Source organism: Homalodisca vitripennis, chromosome 5 (genome assembly GCF_021130785.1).
Source record: "Homalodisca vitripennis isolate AUS2020 chromosome 5, UT_GWSS_2.1, whole genome shotgun sequence".
Taxonomy (NCBI): Eukaryota; Metazoa; Arthropoda; class Insecta; order Hemiptera; family Cicadellidae; genus Homalodisca; species Homalodisca vitripennis.
Window position 1 is genome coordinate 102464828 of NC_060211.1, and position 24441 is coordinate 102489268.

The 24441-nt window shown below is 32.3% G+C and overlaps 2 protein-coding genes across 5 annotated transcripts in view; one reads left to right on the forward strand and one right to left on the reverse strand.

Moving 5' to 3' along the window:
- Positions 1 to 2837: 2837 nt before the first annotated feature.
- On the reverse strand, positions 2838 to 21627 carry LOC124362587 (inositol polyphosphate multikinase alpha). Of its 4 annotated transcripts, none has more exons than XM_046817230.1 (6): positions 21535 to 21627; positions 18924 to 19063; positions 15488 to 15664; positions 10555 to 10679; positions 5339 to 5474; positions 2838 to 3158 (listed from the first exon to the last, which is right to left on the reverse strand). In XM_046817230.1, the coding sequence occupies exons 1-6, from the start codon at positions 21540 to 21542 to the stop codon at positions 2845 to 2847; spliced, it is 900 nt and encodes a 299-aa protein (XP_046673186.1). In that variant the 5' UTR covers positions 21543 to 21627; the 3' UTR covers positions 2838 to 2844. The 4 variants fall into 4 exon arrangements, with proteins under 4 accessions (XP_046673186.1, XP_046673188.1, XP_046673185.1 ...); XM_046817232.1 differs by having other exon boundaries at positions 21488 to 21586; XM_046817229.1 differs by lacking the exon at positions 21535 to 21627 and adding an exon at positions 21318 to 21528.
- The window catches only part of LOC124362586 (lysophospholipid acyltransferase 5), a 40377-nt gene continuing 34522 nt past the window's right edge, over positions 18587 to 24441 (forward strand). Inside the window, exon 1 of the mRNA XM_046817226.1 lies at positions 18587 to 18764. The gene's annotated coding sequence lies outside the window, so the exon portion shown is untranslated. The remainder of the gene's footprint in view (positions 18765 to 24441) is intronic.

A 24441-nucleotide genomic window follows, 5' to 3' on the forward strand; every position in this document is an offset into this window, starting at 1 on the left:
CACTGTAAATATTAGATTCATATTTTAATTTAAAACATATGATTGTTATTGAGAACTATAGATACTTTATATCGATTGATAGTCTAGGATTTGAGATGCGAATATTAGGTATCGATGATTACATTCTTCGATATAAAAAACCCGGTCCGCTTATTGTACCCTACCCTACCCTACAATTGTAATAGGTGTATTTTAAAGTTTTTCTATTTTCTGTTGATAAATCTTGTATTTTCTGTTATGTATTCTTATTTGTTCTCTCTCTCTAATTTAGTAAGAACATGAATCAAATCCTGACACTATTCTTGAATATATGTGTATATGTCAAGTGAATAAATTTTCAATTGAATATTAAAAACAGTGATTTAATCAACATTCATTACATAATTTTAACTAATAACTTATATCATCTATACACACAATTTCAACCTGTAAACATAACATTCCTTCTAAAAATATATTTTTTTTAACTAATGACAGGTACATTCAGGAAGCTAAATTAAGTAGTATAAAAAAGCAAAAAGTGTTTTAAAAGTGTTTTAAGTTCAAGAGTTGGTTTGGTGTGGAAATCCTGGTACTATATATAAAGTAGAATGGTTGTCTGGAGACAATCCTTTCAACCACTTTTTGAAAGTGCTAGCACAGGAGAGAGCTCTGCAAAAAATGTTATATTATTTTGTGTTATACTTTTTATTAGTTTTTGTTATCGTATCAGGTTCACATATCACACTCTATTCCCATGTTTAAATGTTAAAACAAGATTCTTATGATATGAAAGAAAATGGTTATCACTTCTCGCTGCACACCATAAAAAATAACAAGGATGTCCTTAAGAGAAACCGGATTAATGCTGATGTAAGCGGGGATCGCGTACTATGTTCTCTTGCTACGTTATATAATGTAGTATATAATGTCAAGGCCGCCATGTTATGGATCTGCCTTGCTCTGTTGTCTGTGAGTAGGGATTGTTTTTTCTATTGCTGTTACAATCTTTTCTTTCTTTATGATGATGAGTTTCAAGTGCTTAACATGCAGCTGTGGAATTTTACGTCCTGTAGGTAAACACAACGGAAACAGTTTTGATGTTGAAAACAGATTTCAGAGATAATACTATGGGACAAGTGAAAGTGGTTTTAGATTTTTTATAAACCTCATCAGATAACCATTAACTGCCTGAACTGATGAACATTGTTGTTCTCACATACTGTCAACAGACCATTAAACAATTTTGTTAGAGATAAGTGGAATTATTAGTAACTTGGTTCGCTGAATTTTAACTGCAGATTTATAGATAAGAAAGGAAGACACCAAATTTGGCATAGACAATCTCTGGTATTTTGGCAAAAATTAGTGTCCCAGAGCGTGCAACTTACCTACCTTACCTCTCTCTGTGTATTTTTTTCTATTCCATATTTAAATAGGGGTTTTGAAGAGTTTGACAAAATTAATGACAAAATAAAACAAGAGAGAAGCTGTAGGCCCCTGCTGTAAATAAATATAAAAAGCGTTGAACAATCGGATCACCAACAGACAAATGTATTAAGTGTAATGGAGATCATTTTGAAGGTGAAAAAGGTTTTTTGTAAAAAAATGAACTATATATATATATATATATAGCTTTGAAAAACAATTAGTTTTTTTTTGCTACCCCTTTGTGTGCAAGGTTTCTCTATGTTAACATTTCTTTGAAAAAAGGAATTCATGATAATTGCACACTTTCTGAACACATACTTTTTAAGACGAGATATGAACTTTATTATTGTTAACCTAATGTTATTTATGAAATAACATGTTGTATTTCACCAGAATTCTCTTTCCAATTTTATTTTAAATTCACAAAAACAATATTTTGTTTGGCACTTAATAAATAGTGAATAATATTTAAATTATTTATAATATTTATAACAGAATAGTCTCTATGTAAAAAGGTATTACTTAACCCAATATTTTGTTTTCTCAGGTACCAAATTAATTTTTCATTTTGCAATGGAAATCATTATGTGGGTGCTTAGGATCAATTGGAAATACTAAACAACCATATAACATGTTAATATTGTATTTGATTATCTTACATTTTAAGTATTTAGATGCCTAGTAACAATTGGATTTATATCAGTTCTACCACTAAAAATAAAATTATGTGGATGCCTTGGCCACCCCAATTTTGAAGGTTTTGCCTTGTAACATAATTTTTTTTATTTCTTCATTGCCACTTTCACTCAAAATTTTCCCTTCAAAGTTACCTCACTCACTTCAGTTTAACTTTTATTGAGTAGGTTCTCCACAAAGTTACTAAAACTCAGAAAATAATAACCTCATTTTATTGCGACATCATTTCAGACAGCAAGTAATGAGAAAAAAAAATCAAACAAAAACAATCAACAGGTGAAACTGTAAACAACAAATGATTTCGAGAGTCGCTAGTTTTAAAAGACCATTGATATAATAGTATAAAAAATAATCAATATTGGAAATATTTTTCGACTCCAAAATTATGAACGTAACGTGACGACCAATGTCCTAAGGATTAAACACATGTCCTAACAATGAAAAAATATAGTTATTAATAGTTAATTTTTAAAAAAAATCACAGGATATACAATTATACTATTGATAAAATAACAATCTGGAATACTATTGTGATTCTAAATTTAAATTTGTTAGGGTCAGAAATCTGTGTTTGTTTAATTTACACATAAAAATGTAGTACATGGAATAATCTAAAATAAATATATTAAGAAGACGTTTACTCCTGAATTCACCTGTCCCATTTATATTGAAGGCATTTACACATAAGGTATGATATATTTAGTAGGATTTTAACAAAAGAAACAATTTGAAATTGTGTCATAATTTATTTACTACAGATGAAAATATTTGTACAAAACTATCTAGACCATTTAAATAATTTAAATCAAGAGTATTATTTGCAGGAAAGACATGAGCAAAGTCTATGAGTATTACACGCACACTTGAACACAATGGTAGATCACTAGGAGTCCTCAATATCTCTGCATCGTACGTAAGGAGCAGAGAACTGGAGTATATGTGATAGATTCGCTGATATTGCCACCAGCTCAGAATTCTGTTCAGCTGCTCTAACATCTCTTCTCCCACACTTTTGCTTTGTTCACTTGCAGAGTTGAGGAATTTTGTTAAAACTGGAAATAATAATTTAATATTACTCATTTGATACTACTTATAATTAATTTACAGGGTTAAATTGTGTAAACATATAAACATACCTTTTTTTTACTTCACAGTTATGTGGGTACAACATTTTGTTGTTTTGCAGATTGCTTTGCTGTTTTTTTACAGAGACAGGTTTGTAGAGTTTTTTACATAAAAAAAAATCTGTTTATAAAAAAAAAGTTATTTTTAATTCCATTTTCAAATCTTTGTTAGTTTTGACCACTAAGTCATTTGTAATATCCACTTCCTACGTCATCATCATGCAAAAAAAAGCCAATCATCTATTTGTGTGGTGGATATTTCCTTGGTACAATAAACACTCGAAATAAAACCATAAAATACTCTAGTATAGGTGACATGCAACAACACATGGTAACTGGCTGTTTAGTGCAACAACAGCAAAATCACCAAGCTGCAAACACTTATGACAGAGGACCAAGTACTGACATCTAGTAGAAAACGTCAGAACTACTTGTGTTACGTGCAGTTGTCACAGAAATGCTTCTTGCACAATATTATGGCACATAACAGAATAAAACAAGAACAATATAAGGATAAATTGATTTTTTTTTAATCTTTATTATTTATAGTTCATTATGTACAAGAATGGTGTCAAGTGTTTATGTTAAATGTCAGTTTTTTAAGACACTATAGGTTTATATTATAAGTAATGACATATTCATCTTAGTAGACTTCAATTAAAACTGTTAAATAACTTTAAATCGTATTTTAAATATTCCTAGTGCATTTTTTTACCATCAATAGCGTCAATGATAGATTCGGTGAACTGAGACACAACATTTATGACTAAACTTTTTGGGCGGAATCCGTTGATTTTCAACAATTCAATATTATTTCCTAAGCATTATTAATTGGTTGTAAATGGTTTTTCATATATTTTGTAATAATGGATAATAATGCCAATGGATGATAATTGCTTATATCATGTTGCTTTCCTTTTTTTGTATATGGGAATAATTTTTGTAATTTTTACTTTCTCCAGGAATATACTTTATATAAAAAATGAGTTTATTAAATATTTTATTGCTTTAATCAATTCATCATAAGCGTATTTTATAACTATTATAGAAACATTGTCATATGCAGATGACAACTCTTTTACAAAGAACACAACAATTCTTTTAATTCTTTGTGCACAGTAGTTGTATTTATATGTTTATATAATATGACTATCAAATCTAACCACCTAAAACTATTTCCTCATGGGGACAGTATATATTAGCACAACAATGCCTACAATTTGTGAGTTGGTCAACATTCCACAACACAATTAATATTCAAGTTGCTTGATTATTAAGACACATTACGTTTGACTACCATTGTATGGCTTATTTCAATGATCTAATCTTACACAATTAAAAAATGTAGAGAAGTAACTAGTTAAATAAATCTACCAAAGAAATAAATTACTTAAAAACAAAACCACAATACAGTTTGACAAAACAATTTTACATATTGAGTTACCTTTATAAACAGAAATAATGCTGTAAAATGGTTAAAATTGTTGGAAGTATATTTTTAAATCTGCGTGGACAACTGAAAATGTGCAAAATAGATCAAGCTCTTTAGACTCGGAAAATTTTGTTTACAAAAACACATTTTTTACACGTTTAAAAAAATAACAGTGAAAGATGGCTAAAAAAAGGCAAGCCAAAACTCAGCAAAGTATGGTATGCTAAATTTTTAGATTAAGGTCAAATTTCCCTTAAAAATAGTCATTTGATTCGTGTTTTAAGAGTTTTTATTTATCTTTTCGTAAATTACCTTTGATGAATACAGTTTTAAGTAGTCTTACATTTTAAAAATTTGTATTGTTTTTCTTTGATTTTGTGGATAAACCCTCAAACCACCCACTACAAAAACAGTCTTAAGGAAATATATCCACATCCACACACAAAAGGTTATAGTTCAAAGGTAATGAAGTAAACAGTGACTAGCTGATAAATATTTACAGATTTCTCAATCCATTTAAAATATTTGTGCTTATGGTCCAACATCTGCTTCTTTATCAAGAATAAGTCTAGGTATAATTTTCTAATTTGTAATAGGTAAGTCAGATTTTCCTGCACCAACTAATCTACCTTAGCCTACTTACAATAAATTTTATTTTTATTTAAAAATTAGTTACCTTCAGGAATGTTTTCTTTTGACAAGTTTTTCCCAAAATCTTTTCCATACTTCTCAGTTGTTCCACTCTTTGTGTTGTAAACATGAAATCCAGGTATGCAAAAGCCACACTGTTGTTTACATTGTGTATATTTTGCCTAAGAAAAGAGAATAAAAATGATTTAAAATACACCTTCAAAACAAAACACTGAAATATAAATATATAATAAATACCTAGGTGAGTATCATTTGGCCAGTAAATAAATATAATATTGATATTTGAAAAGTTTGATGGAGACTTCTAAATAAGCAATTATCTAAATGATGGAATTCCTAACCTGCTTTTTTTAGCTTACCAGCAATTATTTTATAAAAGTAATAGTTTTTTTTCTAAGGAGTTTCTTTCTGCGCCAACGTTATTTGAATTGATTACACTAAATGCTTTTAAGGGAAAAAACGGTTCAAACACATTATTTTTGTAAATATTTATCGATCTCCCTGAGAAGTAAATGTATGACCTCTTGGTTAGAAAGCTGTGCTAGAGGATCTGTTCAGTAAGTATCAGAACGGGTTCGCTGTATCCTCAACGGAGCGGACCCACCCATCAGTCTAGAGGGGTCCCCATAACCCAGACGCACTTTAATTCAGTCGCCTGTGGGCATGCATTGAGGCAGGAAGTGGATTTTTGTGACGTGTGATTTTTTATGGTGTCATCGTGACAACATGGAGCGGACTGTCGAGCAATGCTACACTGTGAAGTTATGCTTTAAACTCAGGAAATTTGCGTCCGAGACCTTGAACTCATTAAACTGACTATAGAGATGATGTATTAAGCTGCACAAGAGTTTTTGAGTGGCACAAAATGTTTAAGGAAGACTGGGAGCTCGTCTAAGGCATGCATAAAATGCACTATCTGTAACCATAGACACATAAAAATGTGTAAAACAAAAATTATAATAGAAAAATAGAGATACTATTGTATGCTAAATTTAATGATTTGGTTTATTAACTTGTTGTATTCATATTATGATATATATTGATTTATTTATATATCTGTTTTGATTGCCAGACTCACCTCAGTCAGCAACCTGAGCTAGCAACTGCCTCGTCATTCAGACATCAAACAAGTTTTCAGACATTTCTAGCCTATAAAAGATTTATTAAATGTATTTGACTTACTTATAGCCATGAAATATGACTATAAACAGTAAATGCGTAATGAATGCACTAATACCGGACCTAGCTTACACCAAGGTGAAAAAATCGTTTTGCATTGTATTTCTGTGATGTCACAATTGACACAGAGAAACAACAGTTTTACGATTTAAAATATTTCTTCCTGTTTCTAGTGAATCACATCGATATACGTACATTATAATAATTGGCAAAAGCAAGTGGTTTCTGGTTGTTGGGAGAGTGTTAATAAAACTATTTACATAAATAATTTTAGTTTTAGGTTTGAACAGAGATTTCTATTTTGTATTTAACGTTTGATTTACCTTGATCCCCAACTTGGATATGGGATATTACAAGCTTTGTGGACATAAAAAATATTTAAGAAATATTAAATCACAGTTTAAGGTAGAACACTAAGAACTTACAAGGATGGATGATACGCTGGTGATTGAGAAGGATTGGAAGATTGCAAAATCAATAAGTAGGAAGCACTTAAAATTATAGACCAATTGTAACGTTTTTTTCATTTTCAAAGAAAGTGTTAAGACAGTTTTCAAATGTTCAACCAGTTTATTAAATTATACTAGTTATTAAAGTAGCTGATGACATAGAAAAATTCCGTTACTTATGAAGAATTATTTTCTGATTGTTTATTGTACAAATAGCCTACACAGTTTATAAAAGGAACACTCAAGAAACAGCCACAATTCACAATTAGACAATTGTGCCATATTTTCATATGGACAACTCTATGTCCACGAGAAAAACAAAGCCTTAGGCCAGCGGTTCCCAAACTGGGGGGGCATGGAGAAAGTCCAGGGGGGGCGTGACACCCAAATGAAATAAATAAAAAAAAATTACAAAAATAATTTCCTCATAATAAATACTCCCCCTCCCGCCATTCCATGACCCCCACCACCCGTTACCTCCATTTGGCCTTGGCGTGAGTGCGAGTGTCCCCTCCACCCCTACCACGCCCGCCTACCACTACCCCCACTGCATCTTCAATCCAATGTCAATAACCTTGCACTTTGTTCAGTGCTTGCGTTGTAACTAGTCCGTTCGCCCAGTCCGTTGTGCCAACAGTGCTTTCCGTGAATTATCGTCAGCGTGTTTGCTGTATTGTGGGTGTTCTGTAATTGCTGCGACGTTTGAATTGGAGTAATTGTTTTTGTGTTGTGTGAGTTCTGTGTGAAGCTGAATCAGAGAAGATGAACACGGCAAAGAAACGCAAGTTGATGATTATATTCAATATGGGTTTGTTTCCTTGCTTAAAGATAATGTTGATCACCCTCAGTGCGTTATTTGCTATGAGGTATTAAGCAATGACGCGATGAGGCCTAATCGTCTTCTGAGACATTTGTCAACCAAACATGCCTCTTTAAAGGAACAAACCTAAAGAGTTTTTCCGCTGCAAAATCTAAGAATTTAAGAGCGCATGAAGTTATATAGCACTGGATCTGCTGCTCAGTCATCTCTAAAAGTGCTTGAAGCTTCATATGAATTATCTCTTATTATTGCTAAGGAAAAGAAAAGTCACACTATTGGTGAAACGCTTGTTAAACCGTGCATTTTAAAAGCAGACGATGTTGTCCTTGGAACTGATAGTAGGCAAAAGCTATCACAAATACCACTTTCAGACAACACCGTAAAACGCCGCATTGATGATATGGCCAAGGACATTAAAAACCAGGTGGTTGATGCAATAAAAAAAATCACCGCTTTTTGCTATCCAGCTTGACGAGAGTACAGACATAGCACAATGCTCTCATTTGCTTGTATATGTTCGTTACATTGAAAATGAAAGAATGAAGGATGAACTGATGTTTTCTACTGAGCTGTTGACCACTACTAAAGCTGTAGATGAGATGGAAGCAGTATCAGACTTTTTTAAGAAACACGAACTTTTCTTGGCAAAAACTTATTGGTGTATGCACAGATGGTGCTCTCTTCAATGCTGGGTTCTCGTTCAGGCATTGTGCAGTTGGTCAAAGAGAAGAATGCTGATGTGGTTGGGATTCATTGTTTTATTCACCGCCAAGCCTTGGCAGCAAAAACTCTTCCTAACGAACTCAATGCTGTTTTAAAGCTTTGTATTAAAGTAGTCAACTATGTTAAGAAACAGTGCATTAAATACTCGACTGTTTAAAATTCTGTGCGAAGATTTAGGAAGTGATCACTAAACGCTGCTATTTCATACAGAAGTACGATGGCTATCAAAAGGCAATATGTTGGGAAGACTATTTGAACTCCGTGATGAAGTGATAACGTTTTTGGCACAGCAGAAACAAAACGAGCTTAGTGCAGAGTTCAAAAAACCCTGGGAACCAAGTGATTTTGGCCTATTTATCAGACTTTTTTGACACGTTAAATAACCTAAACTTGAGACTGCAAGGTGCAGACTCAAATATTAGTAACACATCGGGATGCCATCAAGATGTACGTTGAGAAACTACAACTTTGGATACGTAAAGTGTCAATGAACCCCAGCAACTATTCAAGTTTCAGCAAAGTAGTGTCAGTCTCAGAAGAAGTATGTTTTGAGGACGTTTTTGAAGGACCGCTTTTGAAAAACTTGATAATTGACCATTTGAAGAACCTCAAGGAGGAAGTTCAGCAGGTACTTTCCTAACTTGTCAGAGGAGTTGTACAAACTATCAACTGACCCGTTCAACATGGACATACAGTTGCTGCCAGAAGAGTTGCAAGAGGAGGGAATAGAAATAAAAAATGACTCTGCTGCAAGATACGGACAAGCCCTCATTTTTGGTTAAAGTACTTAAAAGTTTACCCCAGTGTATCAGGGAAAGCTGTTTCGGATGTACTTGCCTTTTTCAACAACATACATGTGCGAAAAAGCGTTTTTCAACTCTTGTGGCGATCAAAACCAAGTACCGCAACAAACTTGATGTCGAAAGTGACCTACGCTGTGCTTGGTCTGAAACTCAACCCAGGATCTGTCAGCTTATCCAGAACATGCAAGCGAACATCTCACTAAATTACATTTTATGTTTTGTTTTTGTAAGTAGGTAGGCCTATTGTTTCACCTTCCTTAAATTGAAAATGTATCTGTGTTACAATGTTAAATTTTGTATCAGTTATTATATTCGTTTTTCATGTAATACTTGTTTAAATTTTCACCTACGTACAATTATTGATAATGTGTAGGGGGGCGTGGGGGGGTCTCCAAATAACCAGAGGGGGCGTGGTACAAAAAAGTTTGGGAACCCCTGCCTTAGGCCATTTGCTACTAACAACAATTTAGTTGAAAAGGTCAATGAGAAGATAAGTAATTGAAATTAATGAACATTTATTGCTTATATGGAAAATTGTTAATAAAAATGTATTACAAGGGTTGTTCAGTAAGTCCATAGAACATCCTAGAGATGGCACTTGTAGGATTAAAAAACATTTTTTTTTTTTTGTAAGCAGCATTATTGACTAAACAGCTGTCAAAATTTCAGCTCGATCCATAGTTTTGTTGCTGTTGTAATTGAAGTGAAGAATTTATGTTTGTCTAAAATAATGGAGTAAAGTGAGTTTCAAGTGGTGATAAAACATTTTTATTTGAAAGGCTTAACGCCGCAAGAAATCAAATCTGAGTTGGATGCAGTTCATGGCACATCTACTCCTGTATTTGCAAAAGTTTACAATTGTGTCAATGTGTTTAAACATGGCCATTCATTTACAAATAACGAACATCGATCTTGATGACCAATGGAAGTGTCTACACACCAAGAAAAAAAACCTCTTTCACCAGGACAATGCGAATGTGCATACCTGAAAGGTTTCAGCGGCCAAAACAGCTGAATTTAAGTTCAATATGTTGCAACATCCAGCATATTCGCTGATTTGGCCCCCAGTGACTTTTTTTGTTTCAAAGTTTGAAAAATGGCTTGGCGGAATATTGATAAGTTTGTGAGAAATGAGTGTCAAACACTTTTGTATTAGAAACTTATTGACCACTAACTTAGAAAAATATCTGTTTACCAATTGCACAGACGTCATAGAACAATATAATTTACATTGTAATGTAGAGACCCATATTTTTTCTACTCTTACTTGTTCTCTTTGTTGCTTGCTGACTGGTGCACCAGGCTCCCAAGTTTGTCGTCCTATTTTCACATCCATCACACAAGGTTTCTGATATCCTCTTGTAGCATTCCTGAGTTTCAGAAACTGAGCATCTTAAACATAACATAGAAGTTCATCATATTAGCCCAACCAAATATTATTCCCATAACAATTGTATTTGTGTAAATTTAATATGCAACTAGAAGTAGAAAAAACCCATTATATAAAAGATAATAATAATAAAATACAAAATAAATTGAATAAATCAAGTAGTAAGTAATGAAAGAGAAATGGAACAATTATAGAAACAATTCGATTCAAATTTTATTAGCAAAAAAAGTACAACTACAGTAGAACCCCTCATATCCGGCCACCACGGGACCGAGCCCTTGGCCGGATAACGATTCAGCCGGATAAACCAACCTACAGTTCACAGCACTTGACGAAACAAAACAATTGTACTGTACTGTACTAACCGCACTGGAAATAATCAACGAACTGTTTACAGGTTAAACCTATTAGCTCAACTGAGGACAACACAGGAAAATGTAAACAAATAGATACACCAAAATAACGCAAGAGTTGTGGGAGACTAGTGTGTGCAACTGCGCGTCTGCAAGCCGTGGTAAATAAATTTCGATATTGGCTTCCGGGAAGTGGCCGGATAAACCGAGGTGCGGTAAAACCGAGGCCGGATATGAGGGGTTCTACTGTATATATTGTTAAATACAACTTCTTTTACTCAATAATATGTTGTATGTAATAATAAACGTTTTGTAGTAATTAAAAAACATTTCGATTTAAATTAATAATACTAGTGTACAGTTTATTATCCATTTTAATTCTGATAAATAAGGAATTCCTATCTGATGGAATTAAATTATGAGCTGAAACTTTAAATTTACTTATAGATAAAAAGTCCTTGCTCTCATGTGAAGTTACAATTTCAATTTTTAATTTTGTGTTCATTTAATATAATTTTAACATTTAATTTAAATAATTTAATACAATAATCTTTAAATCACTGGATTTTCTTGAAATAAAGTCTTTGTTGTGTTCGATCACTTTTGGAAAATTTCACTTTGTCAGTCATCAATAGCATATTGCTATTTTTCAAGTCATACGCAGCACTGTTGACTTGCATGATCAAGATATTGTCAATAGATGTTACTTTTGTAACACTGAACGATGGTAAATGTCCGGAAAAATCCTGTTTCCTTCACAATCCTTCCATCGCCAAAAACAAACGTCAAACATTATTCGTTACAACTTATCTGTTTATTATTTTATTAAATCCTGCAATATTCTTTTTGAAGTAATGGGCTATCAAACTGTCAGAGCGCACTAGGAATAATTACATTAGTGTTTAAAATTATTGATACGAGTACATAAATCCCCAGTCTTGGCTGGCTAATATTTGCACAAATATCATTACTTCCTCCCAGAATAATCGTGACATAGTCTTTTTCTGTAGAATCCTCTGTTAGTTCAGCTATATTGTCAACCACATTTTGAAACTATTTTGAAACATTGGGCTTGAACACAAACACTACCTCAAAGGTGTCTCCAAGATGGTTCTGACGGCTGTCAAACAATATAAGAACTCTGTGTGATCTATTTCATCTTACTGGTTTTGTCAACATTTTATAATAGGGTGTTACGTCTTCTCCATGTATTAGAAATATTATAAGTAAACAAACTTCTTTCAGATTCTTGTTTGTGATTCAGCCTTGTCTGAGTCAGATAAAACAGCAAAGGTATTACTCATTGGCAAGCCACAACACTTATTTCCAATCTTCTTGTATTGTACATTAATATTTTAAGTCTCCTTTCTATTTATCTTGATCCAGGGACCGTCTTCATCCAATTTGGTGTTGGATTTCAATTTTGTACCAGAGGTTTCTCTCAAGTTTGTCTTCAACATTAAAAATACTTAAGTATCTCTAATGATGTTGAAACTAATAACTACAGTGCAGGCAATGTATGAACATTTATTTATTTATGATATCCACACAGTCCAATACAGGAAAAACAATATCATCAATATTCCCTTCACTTGATGCTAAGGATGATAGATTTGACTGCTGCCAGAGCGTCTATTCCAAAATCAAACAAATAGTCTTGCTGTGGCCTGTTTAGACCAAGGTGTAAACTTCTTTCAAGCTTAACATTTTTAGCAAATTTTTCAGCAACAATTTTTTTGTGTTTCTCATTATGCTTGGGTGTGTACACCGATGAGTACCATCCTCCTTGCTTATGTCAACACAGTCATTTTCTGACACATATTGACAAAATCTTGATCATGCAAGTATAAGGATCCATTTAAATTCAGGATCAATGAAATCAATGAAATTTCAGTTATATTTTTATTGCATTTGTGAGAGTAGGATTCATTAAATAAATTGAAATGTCACTACCAATAACTTTCAATGTAAGGATGTCAAAGTAATCTGTGAGAATGTCAATGTTAGCCAAGAATTTCTCATTATGTCGAGTTTGAAATTGGCCTTCTCATGTTCACATTTGAATTTATTCATTTCTTTTCGTAAGTTTTAATTTTCCAATAAACTTGCATCATTCATCTTTTTAAATACTTTTATCGTTGTTTTCAAGATCTTGTGAATGTTTAGGACTATTGCAAGACTATTCCTCAAGAATAGTGTCACTTGAATTTTTATTTTTTATGATATTTTTGCAATTAGATGTGTCAATGTGAATGTGATTCAATATATTCCCCTTGGACCTTACTTACATTGAACTTAAACTAAATATTTTTATATTTCCAGTTATATTAAAATAAATAAATTGTATTTAAATGTAACTAACAATCTATTATATAAAAAATGAAACTGTTCGTGTGTAACAGCATCACTCACAAACGGCTGGACGGATTCGCCTAATTTTTTTTTTAAATTTGTTCGTCTTGATCTGTAGAAGGTTATAGGATACTTTTTATCCCTTTCCCGATTCAGGATTCCGCCCCACTGGTTACAGAAATACCCGTAAGAAATGCATTGCAGCAAACATATGTTATTAAGTGAAAGAGTCTTTTCAAATTTTTAATCAGCTGTTCTTTGTAAACATATATAATGCGACAAAAAAATATATTTATATATAATTTAATTACTACACTTATAGTTTTAAAGCATAGAGTAAGCTTAAGAGAAACGACAAATTTTGTTTAAACTGTTTCTGCAATCACTGTTAAACATAGACTTTACTATCCAGATAATACAATTCAAATTTGACGTAAAAATTCACCTTTAACTGCAATATTTATTTAATATAAACCATGCTCATGCTTGATCAGAAGAGCAATGCAGATATCATAATTACTATCTTACGTTGGCTACAAATATAAAGAATGTTATAAAATCAACCTTAGTTGTTTTTTTTTGACAGAAGTATCAGGAATGTGGTACATACCTTCATAATGCGCCCAAGAAGCTCACGAAGGAACGACTATCAATTATCTCAGCAATGTTTAGAATGTGATAGAAAATGAATAAGTGAATATAGTGTACTGTTTTCAACGGGAAATTGCGTGCGAAGCCGCGGGAAACTTATTGAAATGCGCAGCGAAGCGCGCCGGGTCCGCTAGTAAGGTATAATTATTCAGGATTCAGTATGTTTATCTTTGCTTTATATTTTCTTTTGGACAATGGATTTAAATAAACTTGAACACACAGACATAAATATCAATTTTGTATCACTCAGGTACGAAGCAGATAGGTTTTTCTGTGTAGATAAGGCAATTAGAAAGTCTCACGACAGTCTCCAGACAAACAGTTAGGAATTGAGCAAGTTGAATAACAAACAAGGCATGCTAATTGCCAGTCCATTGACAAACAAGCAAACCTTGAAAATATCTGGTTATATTTGTCAGGCAAATTGTTTATTCCTTGATTATGAAAAACAGGAAGACGATACCAAAATCAAATAGTTACACTTCTTCCTGTTAATAAATATTAGTTTAAAAAAGGTAATATTTCCTTTGTAAAACCAGTAACAGTTAATAAAACAAGCTGTTCAGGGTGGAATTCTATACGGTATCATTGAAAACCATATTTAAAAATCTTTAAAACACCAAAAAACTAATATGTTTAGTTAAAATTTAAATATTTCCATTACTCATTTCATTAAAAATGTGAAATACCAACATAACATAATATTACATAACTGTTAATTTTCACTGTGCATTGATATGGTTTAATTAATCCAACATGCTAGATAGAATAACAAAAAAATCTTTTAATAAAATCAAATGCTGCAACACATTACTTCTAGTATTATTTCTGCAATACGTTACTTCCAGTATTATTTAATTTATTATATTTTGATGTATCTAGTTTAAATGAAAAAAATTTATGTTGTAATTTTCTTTAACCTTCCGATTGGCTATTTAGTAACTTCTACACTGGTAAGTCCATTTTGGCTGATTTACAAGTGTTTTTCTAAACTGCTATAAAATAATAAATTACTAAAGTCAAGTGTTGAAGTTTATCAAAAATTTCAATACCTTTTTGGGACATATAGATATAATTTTTGTCTGATTAAAGTCTTATTTAATGGTCAAATATGCCTTAGATCCGAAGATGACATAGCCGCTGGCCAGTAGGATGCTTGATGTTGTAATTTTGGAGATGACGCCTATATTGGTTTCTATTTGTAATATCTTAAACCAATAACCAATATCTTAAATGATTAGAGATTTGGGACTCCTGTAAAAGCACATAATGCTCTGACATAGATTAAAGGTTATCTCATACAGACTGATCATCTGAAATGATAAAAGGAAGATACATAATTGTTTGATTGATTATTGTAAGTCAGGGGCTGGACATAAATGATCTTTTAGTCTACTACATCTCACAATCCATATTGCTAATGTTTCATACAGAAATTACAAGATAATACTCACTTGTGCCATTAACCGCTAATTCCACAGTACCAAGATATTCTGGCACAAACTGTTTGAGTTCTTTGATAACTTCCAGTTCTGAGTTCATTACAGTTTCATAAAACAAGACCTCTCTTCTCCCAAGTTCAGGTTTGTTTATCGGTTTGAACACATAACCCTCTTCATCTTTGAGCATACCTGCAAAATTCAGTTTCTACTGACAATAATTCTTTATGTTGTAAACAACTAATGCCTATTCATTTATAATTCATTGATCAAATAGTACTCACACCCACTAAGTAGGGTATTACTGAATACCAGGATGGTTTATATTATTTATCCCTATAAAAGCTATGATTTAATTTTCAAACAGCCACGATAGTTTAGCTAGTTTTTATTGTTACCTTTGAACATTTTAAAAATATTGTTTCTTTAATATAGTATTATAAAACTAATAGACAGTGTTCCATTTCTTCAACCTGAGAGAGCAAGCTCAGTGTTAGATGAGGGTACAAAATATTTTGGTAACAAGTAGGGTTGACATATGTTTACAACCAGTTATAAATTATGTTTACATAATAAATTAAGTTACACTTAACTTTTATAGTTTATTTTATTCTGGATTGGAAATGCACCAATGTTGATTTATTTATTTACAGGGGAAACATGTAATACAATACAGTCTTTTAGGGAACTACAACAAAAAATTTAATTATGTGCAGGGAAAGCATGCTCAAAATACCAAGTATATAACAAAATAAAGGGAGATTGATCTAAAGAAATACTTTGTTATCATTTATATCAATTCTTTCCTCCATTGTTACATTAATGATTCCAACAGTTCCAGCAACTATTCTGTACAAGAGAGCGACAAGACGATTAGTTCACCAATTGATATTGACTGTCGTTGCATCTGTTTCTGCGCGTAGGGGAGAGGTTTAAGAGAAGTGCTGCTCTTGGTTCACTCTTTTATTTTACGTGACCATAGAATAACAACTACTTTAAATGTGTTATTCAAATTCTTTATAAAACAGAGAGATAAAGCAAAATACTATGATGGAGCTTAATATACATTTTTAACAGATTGTTCATACAAGAGAACTCTAAGATTCAAACTTTTTATTACGGTTCTCCCAACGTACAATAAGACTATTATATATTGTACTGGTATATGAAATTATCATACTTATACGATAATATCGTAACACTGGTCACCCCATTAACAGTGACTTAAGATGGCAGCAGCACATAGAATGCTTAGCACCGAAACCAAGTGCTATGTGTTACATGGTAGACAGATTACAGTGAATTACGCAAAGGAATTTGTTTCCTTTATAAACTTTTTTACATACAGGGATATGCAGCATATAAATGATTACTTTTTATGCTTCCTTGCTGAATTATTAGCTATGAAATATTATTATTATTATTGTGGGTGAATACTACGTATATATTTCCTTAAAAAATGAGCAATAAGAATAATTTGCAAAGCACCCCCATCAGACTCACTGCATATAAAGTACAAAACTGTTTGTTGGTTATAATATGCCACAGCAAGATCTAGAATATCTAATATCCAATGTGTTTAAAATATCGATAGTTTGCACTAAATAATTTATTTGTACCTAATAGGCATAAATAAATATAACAAGCATATACACACATCATTAGCTCTGGTGGAAATTATTTCGGGCTTTATACTCGTCAAACGTTTGGTGATTAGGCTTATGTCCACATTCATTCAGACAATGATTTGTTCCGTCAATCTATAACATTATCAGAAAAGTTAGGGCTGGCTCCTTTAGAACCTATTCTAAACACTTATTTTCAAAAGTGAGTCCAAAACTAAACAGACAAGCATGTTGCTTCAAACAAGCATTCGGATAAAGCTATCAAGTGAAGACTCAGTAGGACTTTACAGAGGAAAGGGTGGTGTGAGGCCGGGGTAAAGCGGTGGGGGAGAAGGTAATATGGAGAACGCGGCAGGGGAGAAGATGGCAGGAGAGATGTTGGAGGAAGGTGGGGGACAGTACATACTAACATTAGCAGGAGAAAAAAAAAACACACAAAAGCCAGCTAACAGCTAAACAAGCAATACTGAACCCAACATCATGAAATACAATTACACGCTATATGAAAGGATTATCCGACAAACACTCACTCAAAAATACAGTGTCTGCATATGTGTAAATATATTTGTGATTAACACGTGTAAGGAGAAAGTTTTTTCCATATGATCCCATCAAATACTCTAAGGGTTAAATATTTTGCTTTCAAAATTCTGTCAATAATAACAAAATATTTTGTTATCAGTAAATCAAAATTAATTCAATTACATTTATCAAAATACAGATATGAGGATTTAAAAAAGATTTACAAATTGAAGAAAAAGATTACCCTGGGCAATGCTATCTATGTGCCAGAACTAGTTATTACCACAAAGCATTTCTGCCATAAAATCCTCATTTACATGCGAGTCCTAATCTCTTTTAGAGCCAAAAGCAGCTAGCTGATAAAGCTAGTATAACTTTGACAATATTCAGGTTATTTCCAATGCAATCGAGGCTAGTGTGACCTAAATCTTATGAGTATTTTCGGTCATATACAACTAAAACCTTTCATAATTCTAGCATCATGTCAACACACATGTATACATGACTTTAACAGTGTTTTCTTTCTTTCGTATACACACACTCTTAACTCTCTACATGATTCCCTCCCTCCGATTTAACTTTCTAAGTAAGCCCCTGACCATGTCAGTGATTTCCTGGAAAAGTTCATTTATTTATAATAAGGCTAGCAAGGTTGGAGCAATTGATAAAATTGATTATGTTCAGTTGCAGCTGGAATGACCAAAAGCACTATAAGAATATTTTGTTGCTGTACTGTAACTGAAGAAAGTTTGAGTCAGCTATATACTATAAACTGTTTATTTACTTTGATATTACACATTTAAAACATATAAACATATGAAAGCACTGATATGAAAAAGCAATGTTTCTGATAGCCTATTTATTTTACATCACTCCAATTGTGTTGCAATGAAATGACTAATTGGATTTACAAGATGTTGAAATGATGATTTATATTGAGCAGTTGTTTACTACAACTTGATGTGATTAAACTATATCAGACATTACTGTTCAACATTGGCTTAGATACTTCTAAATGGATAGAAAGTTGAATCTATTGTAAATCAGAACATTTTATTAATAACGTGCACCTTACAATATTCAGTTCAACTGCTGTTTGATTATGAGATCTTCACAGTCCATAGTCGTTGTGTCATAAATGAAAGGTAAATGTCTTTTTATTTAAGTTTAATTCTCAGACATTTGTGTTGTGGGCTGTATTATGATAGATCTACTACCACAAATATAGGCCTACAATTTATTTTCATCACATAGTTAATTTACTACATAACTTTTAGGCAAATGATCTTATCAATAACACTTACCAATTGTACTACAACCATCTTTAAATGAATGTCCAGCCACTTGATTTTCTAGAGGTTTAACATTTTGAGGAAATTCACTTTTTATCTCTTTGGACAGTTCAAAAAGTGTTGATTTTCGTGCCTCCATTATTGTTGCACACCTGTGAAATTACATGTTATGAATTATCAAACTAAATTCTTATTCAGAAAATTTCATAATAGTTCTGTAAAACTCGTGCATGAGGTGGTGGATCAAGAAAAATCAAAACTAAACTACACAAACTTAATTAAAACTGTGTATTTCCATTAACACAGTGTAAATATGAGTGAATAGTAATAAATAGAAAATAAAACAAAACTAATAATAGATATGAATATATATATATATATATATATATATAGGCCCTACAGTGCGAGTTAAAAGTATGGATACACTGTGTTTAGTCTTTGATGAATAAAGATGGAGGTATGGAACTCGGGACACCTATATAGGTAATAGAAGTGAACTTTTTAGTCACTGTTACAACTTTGGCCATTTGCCCAAAATGGGATTTGGGGGGGGGGCTAAAAATGTGTAAATGTAAAGACCCATTAAGTGACATTTCATTGGAAAGGTCTTGATAAAAGAAGAACAGTGGAAACTAGAGCTTTCTATCTCAACCCAGTACAAAACGCCAATAACAATAAGCATGTAAATATTATTTTATATCACAAATGGAAATAAGTAAAAAATAATCAGTTTGAGTTTTTTTCTGAAGATCCTGAATCCTGAAAAAACCTTATACTACATATAAGGTAAAAATACAAAATCACCACCATATAAGGTTTGGTAGGTAGGTGGGGCTATATATTTATGTTCATGGTAAAATTATCTTCAATTTGATTATTCTGGATAAATAGTGAATGCGATATTTAAAAAAATCATAAACACACACACACACACACACACACACACGTATATATATATTATATCCCTGCATAACCAAGAATGAAACAATGCCGACAAAGGAATTTTTGTTTTCTTTTTGACATCAAGACTATTTATTATAATTGAATGAATACCTGAAGGACAAAGTGTAATCATAAATAAAACATTGAAACGATAATCAAGTTGAGGGGAAGAGTAAGGAAGACAAATCAGACTTTTGAAAGAATAACTCATGGCTTCAGGACAATGCATCAGCTCAAAATGCACTCTCTGTGAAGCAGTTTTTAGCAGATAAGTTATTCCTGTGTCAGAGCACCCTCCATATTCACAAGATCTTGCTCCTGTGAGTTCTCCTGTTCCGAAGTGAAAACTGCATTGAGTTGGAAACATCTTACTGCAATATAATAAGCATCCAATACTTAAATAATCAATAATATCGAATCACAATTAGAACAATTTAAAAGCTGTCAGACATGTCTACTCTGTTAGGGGAGACTTTAATAAGCGGCCTACACTCGTTATTCAATTGCTATTGTCGAATGTTTTGATTGTGAACGTAACTCAGTTTGACATTATTATCTCAAATTAATTCAAACAAAGTTAAAAAACAAAGGCATGTGCATGGTGTTTGAGCAATGACATAACATAGACTGCTAAAATTATAAACAGGTTAATTCGAATATTTTCACTGTACAACACAGTTATTGGATACTATGAAGTCCTTATCTTCTATTTGCTATTGGATATACATATGTACATATTATAAATATAAAAAATTAAAGATAACCTTTACAAGCACTCACGTAATCTGGGCTTGAATTTGGATACTATCTTGAGGGATGTTCTTATTTCAGCAGAAGTGTGTGGTAGCAGACACCACCGAAGCTCCCACTGATGGCCAGCGGCATTTATGGTTTTTTCCCACCTCAGGTCACATCCTCGATCGTCTAACTTCTCCAATGTCAGATCACGTTGTACGATCTAAGATGTGATTTCAGGTTGGGAAAATACTGATAAGAAATTCCTCTGGCCATCAGTGAGGGCTTTGGTGGTGCCAGCGCCACTCCGCACTTCTGAAGGTAATACTCATGTATATTAATAAAATTGCCAATTCTCCCAAAAATATTTAAAACTGTTTCAAAGCTACAAAACAAAAACCAAAAAACCACAACTAACATATTTTGAAATCACCATAGCTTTACTTCTAATCGCGCAAGAGATATGTGAGCATTGTCATTTTTCTGTTTTAAATGCTATTTTTAAAATAAACGATAACTTAAAAACTGTTTGAAATATTTTGGGAAGAATTGCTTAATTTATATGAGGAATGCCTTCATATAAGTGATATCAAATTCTGAGGTGGTCATGTTTATAACCTGTGTTGATTTGATATGGAATGACCCATTAATTTAATATAGTTTTTTATGAATGGCTAAAATTTATTACATAGCCAAAATAATGAGTGATATAATGATATCTTGATTTACCTACTCTTAATAGCCCTCTTTGTTAGTTTGTTTACAAACATCCACATTAAAAATTATGTTGAAACTTCACTGAATTGCCCAAGACATTCCATGAATAAGCACTATACTAATAATACTCTTGTTAAATAATCATACACACGCTGTAATTTAAATAAATGAATAACGCGCACCTGACATAATCTCGTTACTTAATGATTCACCTAGTCGCCTAACCTACCTGTCCATCCAGGTCTAAATAGTGAATCTTACTGAGCCCTGAGCCAACTGAGCCTTGAGCCAGAAAAACATTTCCCACAAAAACAGGTGATTGGACCAACTGATCATCTACTTGGAAAGTGACGGACGGTAATAGATTATGGGTAGGCACGCAAACAGACTCCGGGTAACAGTAGAATCTCTCTAACTTAATTTATTAGTTTTAGCATTAGTAATTATGTCTAAACATAATATTTTTGAACTAAATATTCACCTGATAAACCCTGTTTAGAGACACTTATGTGAAGCAGAGTTAGTTTATGAATATTTAATCAAATCCAAATAGTAACATATAATGTTAAAAATTGCTGTCGTCTTGTTAGATTCAGAAGAGACAAACTTAAAAAAAAGAAAATGCAATGTAAAAATCCGATAACGTAGTATCAAAGGACCCGACATAATGTAACGAAAGTCTTAGCAATCATTTCAATTAAGTAACTTCATAAAATGTATTTCTAAATCTATGTAGCACGATAAAATGTTTTTACTACGGTCATGATTGAAATAATGTGTTTATCCAGCGATTTCTTCGATATCATCAAGGTAACCAATATAAGACCATTAAAAAAGTGACAATATGAATATTGTTATTACCATTAATTTTACTCTAAAACCGATATAAATCTTTCTAGGACCAAGAGGAACTTATATATCTAGTTCCGAGCCTATAAATCTCAGTGACGAACCGACAGGAAACTATAAGTTTAAGAAGACTCTTCTGGGGTCCTTTATAAAGATGAATTGTAAAACTATACAGACCGTGAGTTTGGTCTAAATGCCCATTCAAAACGGATTATAGTCTAGATATAGATAGTAATAATATAGATAATAGGGTAATCTACATAAAATTATGTTATTTATATTTTGGTAGTAAACTAACACACTGCTGTTAACTAACTAAAACACCCATCTCCTACCAAGTAAAACAAATGTTATCCAGATGCGCATTGATGGGGGAAATGGACGGGACCTACCCCACCAGGAGCATTTTATTTAAAAATAATCGATTACCTAATAATCTGTTTTCACTAAACATTTTATATTTATACTTAGAAATTAATCATAATCAAATGTATTCAAACTTTATAATTATTTTAATTTATGAAATACATGACACTGCACGTATATTTCAATTTAGTTCAAAATACTAAATATTTCAACTTCATCGGCACTCAGCAATTACGAAAGTGGGTTAGTTCGTACTGTTTCTTGTGGTTTCTACTTGTAGCCTACCCGATACTTTCAGTGACCGAGTATAAATTCTACCATTGCTGATTTTGAATCTCATACACCAAAGAGAGCTCATAAAATTGCACAGTTACATAGTTCAGTAACTGTTACTGCAAAACAAGTCCAAGTACTTGTACTAGGAGTAGGAACAGCTGTAAACGTGTAAATTACTGTATGGGGCCCAAGAGTGCAGTAGCGGAAGAAATGAGCCCTCTGTCTGTCAGGGCTCCCTGACAACCACTAATCATGCATTACTAAAAACATTGCGCATGCTAGACTATGAATAATTTACTTAAGTTATTGAATACAATATCATTATGTATTTAATTTGTAATTGCAATAAATAATGGTCTTGTATATTTTCTTTACAATAAATATAATATTGCATTACTATCTGTACAAATAAAACTGGATTGAAATTTATTATTGTTATGTAGGTATTAATGATAAGTTTAACCTTTTTTTGATTACTTGTGGGCCGTAGATTGTTCAATCCCCCTGAAACGTAGCTGTATGAAAAAAAAGAAATCCTAATTCAAAATGGTATCATTAGGGTCTGGTCTCAATGAAACGTGATCTTGATGAGCTTTATTATCTTCTTAACAACTCTAGTGATCCAAATGGAATGATTAGAGAATTTTAAAGTTATAAGCCAAGCTGGCTTTCAACAATGAAATTGTAAATAGTTCAAATAATAAAACCAAAGCTGCTTGGTCAATTATAAATGAAAATAAAGGGTCAAATAGTAGGCCTGTTACTCTGCCAAGCATATTATCTCTTGACACTTAAATTATTATTTTGTTGAATCGGTGCAGGAGATCAGCAATAATGTTACTGTAAGTACTAATGACCATAAGTTTTATTTAAATAGATTTAACTTAAAAAGTGAGATAAAAGATTTTTTGTTTAAGCCTAGTTTTACCATTAGAAAATTCTCAGTAGAAGTGTATAAAGCTATTAACAATTTAAGCAGTAGTTCATCTCTTGATTTTTGTGGTTTAAATTCTAAGATTTTAAAACTTTATTCTGTGTACATTTGTGAGGTTTTAACTTGTCGTTTAAATATTTATGTTACTCAAGGGGTATTTCCTGATATTTTAAAAATTAGTAAGGTTGTGCCTATTCATAAGAAAGGTCCAAAACATCTTTGTGCTAATTATAAGCCTATTTCAATTATTCCTATAGTGTCAAAGGTCTTTAAACGCCTGATTCATATACAATTAACTGATTACCTTGAATTAAACGAACTCTTGTCTAAAAGTAAATTTGGTTTTCGACCAAAACACAGCACAGTTAAGGCAGTCTCGTCTTTGATTAGTGATTGTTACAAAGGCTTGGAACGTAATGAAAAAGTAGTTTTTAGATCGTTTGATATGTCCAAGGCCTTTGACACTGTAGACCACTGTGTTTTAGTAAATAAGCTGGATTTTTATTTGTCTGACAACTTAGCTGTTAATTTTTTTAATCCTACCTAGAGGGTAGACAGCAGGCTGTATGTACTTATCGAAATTTTTCTAAGTCTCTCCCAGTCCCTCGTGGTGTACCACAGGGATCTATCTTGGGCCTATGCTGTTTATTTGATATATTAATGACTTATCTACAACTTAGCTAATTCCAATGTAAATAGGTTTTTTATTCG